General features: G+C 34.6%; 1 protein-coding gene across 1 annotated transcript; it reads left to right on the top strand.

Annotated features, from left to right (window-relative positions):
- Positions 1 to 935: 935 nt before the first annotated feature.
- Positions 936 to 7,547, top strand: LOC141348580 (interferon regulatory factor 4-like). The gene is made up of 6 exons (XM_073852856.1): positions 936 to 1,043; positions 1,151 to 1,256; positions 1,347 to 1,454; positions 3,184 to 3,516; positions 7,179 to 7,285; positions 7,374 to 7,547. Exons 1-6 carry the CDS (start codon positions 936 to 938, stop codon positions 7,545 to 7,547), a joined length of 936 nt encoding a protein of 311 aa, XP_073708957.1.
- Positions 7,548 to 10,341: the final 2,794 nt, after the last annotated feature.

The following is a 10,341-nucleotide window of genomic DNA, read 5'->3' as shown; positions in this document are numbered from 1 at the left end:
ATAAATAATTAATTATAAAGTTAATATAATTAATATAATTTTTTAAATTTAATTTATTTTTAAACATATCTACAAATTCTATTTATATAATATTAAAATAAATAATTTATTTATAAAAATATACATTTATTCATATATTTATTTATTACTAAACAGATGGAGATAGTAATAATTAAAATTAAATATTTTATAATATAATTAATATATACTTTTTTATATATAATTAAAAATAATATATACAGATAGATAGATAGATAGATAGATATTCATTGTAGAACATTATATATATATATAAATATACAGTATATTTGTATAAAAATAATAAAAATTAAAAATAATATAAATTATAACTAATTTCAGAAAGGTATATATATTAAATGTACATTTATTTATATATTTATTTATTACTAAATAAATAGTAATAAATAAATAATTACAATTATATTATTATATATAATCAATATATAATATAATTTTATATCTATAATATAATTAAGAAATAAATATTAGTAAAAAAATAAAATAAATATTTATTCTAGAATTTATATATATAGAAATTAGTATATATGTATATAAATAATAAAAAATACTAAATTTAATTAAATTACAACTTATTTCAATAGCAGTATATATAAAGTTTAAAATAAATATTTATTAAATATACATTTATATAATGATTTATTACTAAATATATGGATAGATCATAATAAATAAACATTTAAATTATATATATATATATATATATATATATATATATATATATATATATATATATATATATATATTTATAATTAATATAGATATTATTTAGAATTATTTATTTATTATTAGAATTTATAGATAAATATTTATTAATTATATGCAATTTATAAATATATAAAAAATTAGTATTTATGTATATCAATAATACAAATTAATAAAACAATTCAATTACAATGAATTTCTCCTTCATTTCAGCACCAAAATCATATGAGAAAGTTTCCACAAGCTCGGCTCATCATAACTACCCATATTATCCTTCATATGAACCAGTGGAGGGTCAGGTAACACAATCCTAAACAAGCTTCTTGTAATTTACTACTGAATTAAACTCTAAAGAAATATCTGCGCATGGTGATATGAAACAGGCTGTTTCTGTCTCTCTGTACAGGTGTGTAACTTCCTGTCTGCTGCTGACAGGAGCTGGAGGGACTTCATGTGTGAGCAGAACTCAATGTCTGATGTCCACTTCAGCCAGAACTCGCGCTGGGATGCCGGTATGTACTCTATGTGTGTTTGGTCATTGGTTTATCAGATAATCAGTCATTTACAGTAAAGAGAATGTGTATGTATCTGTGTGTGTGCAGGGTACCCGATCAGTGGCTCTTTCTACAGCTGTAACACTTTTGACTCGCCTCCCTCTCCGTTCACTCTGGACGCCAGCATGAGATCAGCGGAGGCCATGGCTCTGTCAGGTACACACACAATAATAAACTCCCTAGCAACACCCTGGCAACCACTAGCTGGCAATGCTTACTCCACCTCCAGCGTCTTCTGATTGGTCCACTGCTTTAAAACTGACATTGACGGTAACGCATTACAAGTAACGCAGGTTCTGTAATAAGATAACTTTTTCCAGGTAACTAGTAAAGTAACGCATTACTTTTTAATTGACAAGAAAATATCTGAGTTACTTTTTCCCTCATTTATTGATTAAACGCTCTCCTGTCCCCATGTTGAGAGAAAATGTGTGATGTTAGTTCTAGTTTCTACTTTAGTTCTAGAATAAATGTGAACATGCATTAATTCATCTCCATTACTAAAAAACAGATACAGTGTTCTTCAAAATGAATAAATGTTTTGATTATAAAAGTTTATTTGTGCATTTTTTACATTTTTTTTTTTTTTGCAATAAATGTAAGTTGCTTTAAATTTTTTATATGCATGCATTTAGTTATTTATTATGCATATATTTAGTTAATCTATTATATTTATTTAATATATGTGACCCTGGACCACAAAACCAGTCTTAAGTAGCACGGGTATATTTGTAGCAATAGCCAAAAATACATTGTATGGGTCAAAATTATCGATTTTTCTTTTATGCCAAAAATCATTAGCATATTAAGTAAAGATCATGTTCCATGAAAATATTTTGTAAATTTTCTATCATAAATATATAAAAACTTGATTTTTGATTAGTAATATGCATTGCTAAGAACTTCATTTGGACAACTTTTAAGGCGATTTTCTCAATATTTCGATTTTTTTGCACCCTCAGATTCCAGGTTTTCAAATAGTTGTATCTCAGACAAACATTGTCCAATTTTAACAATCAATATACCAATAGAAAGCTTATTTACTCCGCTTTCAGATGACGTAAGAATCTCAATTTCGACAAATTTACACTTATGACTGGTTTTGTGGTCCAGGGTCACACATATATATATATATATATACATATACATATACATATATATATATATATATATATATATATATATATATATATATATATATATATATTTATATATATACAAATTCAACGCAAACCTGCAATAATTAAATATGTGAAATAATACAAATATCCTTTATGTATTTAATCCCATTTTATTAACCGATGTCTTTGCTGCCGACCTTCGATGATCCAATTCGTCCATACTAATAAGCAAAAATTACTCTAGATAATCTAACATTTGTTTTCCTATTTTTGTTTTCTTCTGTGGTCTACTGTACAGACGTCAATTTACTTTTGGTGTGAAAAGGCTTTTACATTTGCCAAAAATAGAACTTTTTATAATAAAAAACAAACAAGCAAGCCCTGCCCAGATTTAAATAGAAACGCAAAAGTAACGTAACGCATTACTTTCCATAAAGTAACTAAGTAACATAATTAGTTACTTTTTTAGGGAGCAACTCAATATTGTAATGCATTACTTTTAAAAGTAACTTTCCCCAACACGGCCAATAATGTAATATTTAGCCACTGGATTGCTAATTTTACCAAGGGACCCCCTCGAAACGCAATTGAACTACTTTTGGGCGGGTTTTGCTGTGAAAACCTGGCAACCCTGTGCACATCCCTCTAGCACGTCGTTTACATGGAAAAGTAGCTCATTTGAAAACACATTTTGTGTGAACGGCCCCTTAGAATATCTTCTAGCAACATTTTAGAAACTCACCTGTGTCTCTGACCCGTTCCAGACGCCCGTCTGCAGGTGATGGTGTTCAGCGGTGAGACTCTGGTCGCAGACGTCACCGTCACAAGTGCTGAGGGCTGTCGACTGGCTCCGCATGATGACAACTGGACCTACAGTGGCCCGGGCGGCCCGGAGCACGTTCCTCTCCCTCAGGTTGAGAGAGGAGCGCTGGAGGGAGGCGTCCTGCTCTGGATGACGGCTGATGGCCTGTACGCCCGACGCTTCTGTCAGTGCAGGGTCTACTGCGACGGGACGCATGCAAACCTGAGTGCCAAACTCTGTAAACTAGAGAGAGAGCAGGCCAGCAAACTACTGGACACACAGCTCTTCCTGACAGGTTAGAACGGCTCAACAACTACTAAACTGCATTTTAATGTATTTATGAATTCATCATTTACTCACCCTCATGTTGTTCCAAACCTTTCATTCATCTTCAGAACACAAATGAAGATATTTTAATGAAATCTGTGAGACTTCTATTGCTCCATTGACAGTCTACGCAACAATTACCACCAGTGTTGCCAAGTCCATGATTTTAGTGCATAATTCGGCTACTTTTACACTGTTGCCACAGGTTGTTTTTTCAATCCACGGGTTAAAGCGATCTCCCCCTACAATAGCACCTACAAGAATAATATTTCCATGGAGAAATATTGGGATGCGGAGAAAAGTAGGGTTGATTTTGTTTCACAGATCTGGCAACCGTCACTTCCACTTTGACAAAGTTGATAAAGAGATATTAAATCTGAGAGATTTGCCCCTCTATTGATGGTCTATGCTAGCCTAGAATCTAGACGCGCCCCTAGCGGCAGCAAATTACATTTGCTTCTAAGGTCAGTCTAGTTACTCTCAATTCACTTAAATTTCCGAAAATCCAAGATGTACCGGGCCAATCACGAGTCGGTGGGCGGGCTTAACATGATGACGACTGAACTGCGACCATAAGTTCAGTCAGACATGAATTCCTGGTTCCGTGAATTAAGCGTGGAAAACTGAACAGTATTTATATTTTTTTTTTCTTTTGATACACAGCCACGTCCATGTGTCCTGAGCAGGAGCTCGTTACATCTGAACGCGCTGTGGTGTAGAATACGCAAACACCGGAAGCGATCTGTGGCGTGTATACGACACTCATTGTTTACACAGCACAAGAGATTGTGGATATAGCTGCTATTCAAAATGGTAACGTTAATTACTTGCGCTTGTCCTGGTTGTTCAAACCCATTTAAAGCTGAAAAAGATTACGTTTGCTTGCGCAAACTCATCCTGGACTTTTTTTTACATATTTCCCCTTTCGGTGTTTGCGTATACTACATCAAAGCGCGTTCACATGTGACGAGTCGAATCATAGATATGCTAAACTCGTGCTCATGACAGATGGACGTGGATGTGTATCAAAGGTAAAAAGAAAATTATATAAATACTGTTCATTTTCTTGCAAAAACCGATCGTTTCGTGTCTTAGGACATCAGTGTATCGTCACGAGCCGCAGGGTGTAATTTGGATTTGTCTGTGCATGTTTTTGTTTACTTTTAAAGGTTTAGTGCCCATCTATGTCTATTATTTAGCTGACAGACTGCACAGTGCACTGATTTTTGTTAAAAATCTTCGTCGCTCTGACTACGTCACCTGACCGACTAAGTCTCTGATTGGTTGTAGCGCTATCCTATTGCGTGGAGAGGAGTTTGAAAGACAACCGTTTATCCCACCCCTCCGGTTGAGCCCTGTCTATGGAGAGTGCCCAGACCCTACATTTATGTGGGTCTGGCTTGCCAGGCTAGGTCTATGCAACATCTACCACCAGGGTTGCCAGATCTATGGTTTAACACATAATTGGGCTACTTTTACACTGTTGCCAAAGGTTGGTTTTTCAATCCATGGGTTAAAGCGATCTCCCCCTACAATACCCACCTACCAGAATAATATTTCCATTGAGAAATATTGGCATGCGGAGAAAAGTAGGGTTGATTTTGTTCCACAGACCTGGCAACCGTGACTTCCACTTTGACACTTTTGACAAAGTTGATAAAGAGATGTTTAATCTGAGAGATTTGCCCCTCTATTGATGGTCTATGCAACATCTACCACCAGGGTTGCCAGATCTATGGTTTTACCACATAATTGGGATACTTTTACATTGTTGCCAAAGGTTGTTTTTTCAATCCATGGTTTAAAGCGATCTCCCCCTACAATACCCACCTACCAGAATAATATTTTCACGAAGAAATTTTGGGATGATTTTGTTTAGCAGACCTGGCAACCCTGACTACCAGTTTGACACTTCAAAAAGTTCATAAAGAGATATTAAACAGCATTTTAATATATTTTAAAAAATAAATTACTGTAATCATTTACCCAACCGTAGGTTGTTCCAAACCTTTCATTCATCTTCAGAACACAAATGAAGATATTTTAATGAAATCTGTGAGACTTCTATTGCTCCATTGACAGTCTACGCAACAATTACCACCAGTGTTGCCAAGTCCATGATTTTAGTGCATAATTCGGCTACTTTTACACTGTTGCCACAGGTTGTTTTTTCAATCCACGGGTTAAAGCGATCTCCCCCTACAATACCCACCTACCAGAATAATATTTCCATTGAGAAATATTGGGATGCGGAGAAAAGTAGGGTTGATTTTGTTCCACAGACCTGGCAACCGTGACTTCCACTTTGACACTTTTGACAAAGTTGATAAAGAGATGTTTAATCTGAGAGATTTGCCCCTCTATTGATGGTCTACGCAACAACTACCACAAGTGTTGCCAAGTCCATAGTTTTCATGCATAATTCGACTACCTTTACACTATTTTTTTATTCCACGGGTTAAAGAGATCTCCTCCTTCAATACCCACCAACCAGAATAGTATTTCCACGGAGTGAAAAAATTAGGAAAAAAGTTCGGCTGATTTTGTTTTGCAGACCTGGCAACCCTGACTACCACTTTGACACTTCAAAAAGATCATAAAAAAAGATATTAAACAGTGTTTTAATAGATTTAATAGTTAAAGGGAAATTAAATTTATGACATCGTTTACTTTTTACTCATCTTCGGAACACAAAGACATTTTTAATGAAACCTTAGAGATTTGTCCCTTTATTGACAGCGTTACCATCTACCACCAGTGTTGCCAAGTCTATGGTTTTTCCGCATAATTGGGCTACTTTTACACTGTTGCAACAGGTTGTTTTTTAGTCCATGGGTTAAAGTGATCTTCCCGTCCAACACCCACCCACCGGAATGCGATTTCCATTGGGAGAAAAAAAAGTTGGGCTGATTTTAGTATCGCAGACCTGGCAACCCTGACTACCATTTTGATGCTTCAGAAAGTTCATAAAGATATTATTGAACTTTATTCACATATAAACAATAACTAACACACATCATGGCAAATGGAAGTTGTGTGAATCAATAAAGTTGATTCTTGAGTAAAGCAGGCACATTTGAGCTTTCATAAGAAGTAGTGAGGTTTGTGCGTCAAGCAAGTTTAGTTGAACTTCTGTTAATGTTTCGTGAATGTAAGTCTAAATTAAATTAATTTATCTTATAAAGCATTCAAATCTTATTGGAAAATATGGAATAAACCACTAAATTCATTCTTTTTGAAGGATCAAAGTAGTCAGGGTTGCCAGGTCTGCAAAATAATATCAGCTCAATTTCCATTTGGAGACCAATCATAGCTTTCGCCCAGTTTTTCACTGTCAGGGGGTCCCATCCATCGAAATAGCATTCTGGAGTAACCCATGGACTAAAAAACAACCCGCAGCAACAGTATAAATACAGCCCAATTCCGCTGGAAAAAACACAGACTTGGCAACACAGGTCATAGTTGTATACACCGTCAATGGAGGAACAGAAATCTCTCAGATTTCATTGAAAATATGTTCATTTGTGTTCCAAAGATGAACAAAAGTATTACAGGTTTGGAACGACATAAAGTGTGAGTAAACTTTTGGCTGAACTCTGCATTTAATCTAAAATGCATTCATTTCTGCAGAGCTCCAGGGTTATTTCCTGCATGCTCGTCCTCCCCCGCGTTTCCATGTGCAGCTGTTTTTTGAGTGCTGTGACCCCTCCGCAGACAAGAAATCCCTGACGGTGCAGGTAACGACCTTTGACCTTTTCATTCACTCTTACAAGAAATATTGGCCTCTACATGACTAAACACAGCTGTACTTCTTCTGTCCTACAGGTGGAGCCGCTGTTTGCCCGTCAGCTGCTGCTGCTCCTCCAGCAGGGTGGCATGAACTACATGAGGAGCACCCATGAACTGTCACCTTTGACCCCTGAGCATTTTTACCCCACCCACCAAGAGTATCCTGTCATCAGCGAACACCAGACGCATGGCAACTTCATACAAGAGTGACCCTAAAAGCGTTACAAGACACTTCAAGACACCAATTTATTGATACATGGTTAATAATATTAATAAACTGTTGCCAAGCCATGTTAGCAATTCAATGCATTAAAACAGAGTTTGAAAATCAATTAATCAATCAAGGGAAAAATGCTTTATAAATATATTTTATATAGATATATATGAAAAATCATTCAAAAAAATTATGAAATAAATTAAATATTTCTGTGACTTTAATCATGTTTATGTTTTTGTGCTTTATATTTTACTTTCTCTGCTTGTACTGTTTTTATGTTGTAAACTGTGATTCAACAGCGTCTCAGGGACAAAATCTGTTCAAAATAAATGTATTTCTTTGTGTTTCTGGAATAAAATATCCACATAATACTGTAAACGGGACCTAACATTTTAAAAACATTGTATGTGAAACTATATATTATGCGGTGATAAACATTTCAGGAACTACTTTGCAATCAAATAAACAATACACAAGTGTATTTCTAACAAAGGTTAAGAAATGCTGTAAGAATAACTAATGTTAAGAAATGAGTGCTTATTGTAAAATGTTAAAAAGTATTAAGATGCTGTAAAAGGAAATTCCAAGACTTACAAGGACTGTTTAGGCACTACTTTTTTGATTTTCAAGGACTTCAATCAAAAATCTCACTTATCAAACAATGTCTTATATTTCAAATTCTAAAAAGCGATAAATTAAAATATACTAATAAAACAATTTAATAAGAAAAATTAAAATGAAAGATTTGCGAACCCACTCCAAAATCCTGATCTAAAGAATATCACTCGCAATACATGCAGCGAAGTGCTGATCTGAGTCAAATGATTTGCATTTCGTGCTCTGAAGTTCAGATCTTAACCGAAAGATTTGCAAACCTGCTCCAAAGTTACGATCTAAATCAAATGATTTGTGATTGACGCTCCGTTGTCCAGATTCACTAAACTTGAAAATCCAGTCTAAGTCAAATGATTTGCGATATGCAATTTGAAGTACCGATCTGAATCAAATGATTTACGATACACAACTTGAAATCCTGTTCTAAATCAAATGATTCATGATACACAAAGTCCCAATCTAAGTCAAATGGTTCGCGATTTCAAGTACCGATCTGAATCAAATGATTTTACCATACGCGATTAGAAGTACTGATCTGAATCAAAAGATTCTCGATACAAGATTTGAAGTTCCAATCTAAATCAAATGATTTGTGATTTCAAGTACTGATCTGAATCAAACTATTCGCGATACATGATTATTTCTTGCAATTTTGACATTTTTCTTAGAAGTGCAAGTTTATTTTTCTAAATTGTTTCTTAGAAATGCAAGTTTATTTTATGCAATTCTGCAATTTAGTTTATTAAGTTAATAATTCAGTTTATTTTTGGCTATTTTGACATTTTTCTTAGACGAATTCTAACTTTTTTCTTAGAATTCCATTGAGAGATTTAAACTTAAGACTGTAAGACCTTAATTGTGTGTGTCTGATTAGGAAAACATACCCAATTTGCAGTGCTGAGGGTCCTCCAGAACAGGTTTGAAAACCCCAGAGTTAAAGTATTTGAGTCCAGCTGGACTAGAATCAGTGTAATTAGTTGTAACGGCGTGAGGCGCTCATTCTCTGTGGTAGTTGAGGACTGGAAATGATGACTGTTAGCGGCCGGTTTGACTGTCTTTCATGTTTTTTTATTTTATTTTGAGAATTGCTAGTTTATTTCTAACAAGTGTAACTTTTAATCTTAGAAATGAAAGTTTATTTTCTGCAATTCTAACATTTTTCTCAGAATTGCAAGTTTATTTCTATCAATTCTGACTTTTTTCTTAGAATTGCAAGTTTATTTTTCACAAATTCTAACTTTTTCTTAGAATTGCAAGTTTTGGTGGAAAATTTGCACGGTGGCCGGTGGGTGAAGCGAGTTTACCCGCCACAACACAAAATCACCCGCATTTGGCTAGTGGCGGGTGCTAATTTCCATCCCGATCTAAATCAAATGATTCACGATACACGAAGTTCCAATCTAAGTCAAATGATTTGCGATACGCGATTCTAAGTATTGATCTGAATCAAATGATTCCCTATATGTGTAGTTCCAATCTAGTTCCAAGTCAAATTATTTGTGATTTGAAGTACCGATCTGAATTAAACGATTTGTGATAAGTGATTTGAAGTACTGATCTGAATCAAATGATTCACGATACGCTTTTTGAAATCCCGATCCAAGTCAAATCGTTCCCGTTTTGAAAGTACCAATTTGAATCAAAGGATTTTGCGATACACAATTAGAAGTCCCGATCTAAATCAAATGATTCATGATACACAAAGTCCCAATCTGAGTCAAATGGTTCGAGATTTGAAGTACCGATCCGAATCAAATGATTCTCGATACACAATTTGAAGTAACAATCTGAATCAAATAATTCCCGATATGCTTTTTGAAATCCCGATCCAAGTCAAATCGTTCCCATTTTGAAAGTACCAATTTGAATCAAAGGATTTTGCGATACACAATTAGAAGTCCCAATCTAAATCAAATGATTCATGATACACAAAGTCCAGATCCAAGTTAAATTGTTCACGATCTGAAAGTACCTATCTGAATCGAATGATTTTGCGATACACAATTTGAAGTACAAAAGGCAGGTGTTTGAATCAATCAGAGCGGCTCCAGCGTAAATTACTCAATCAATTGATTCGTTTCACCTGTTCCTCTTTTCGCCTCTTCAGCCATGTTTACACGACACTGTCAGTACTACTACTGGGGGGTGTTCCATAAAACAAGTTTACCAAAT

The sequence above is a fragment of the Garra rufa genome, chromosome 13, assembly GCF_049309525.1.
Source record: "Garra rufa chromosome 13, GarRuf1.0, whole genome shotgun sequence".
NCBI lineage: Eukaryota > Metazoa > Chordata > Actinopteri > Cypriniformes > Cyprinidae > Garra > Garra rufa.
The sequence above is the reverse complement of the archived record's forward strand: the minus strand, read 5'-3'. Positions and strand labels throughout refer to the sequence as shown.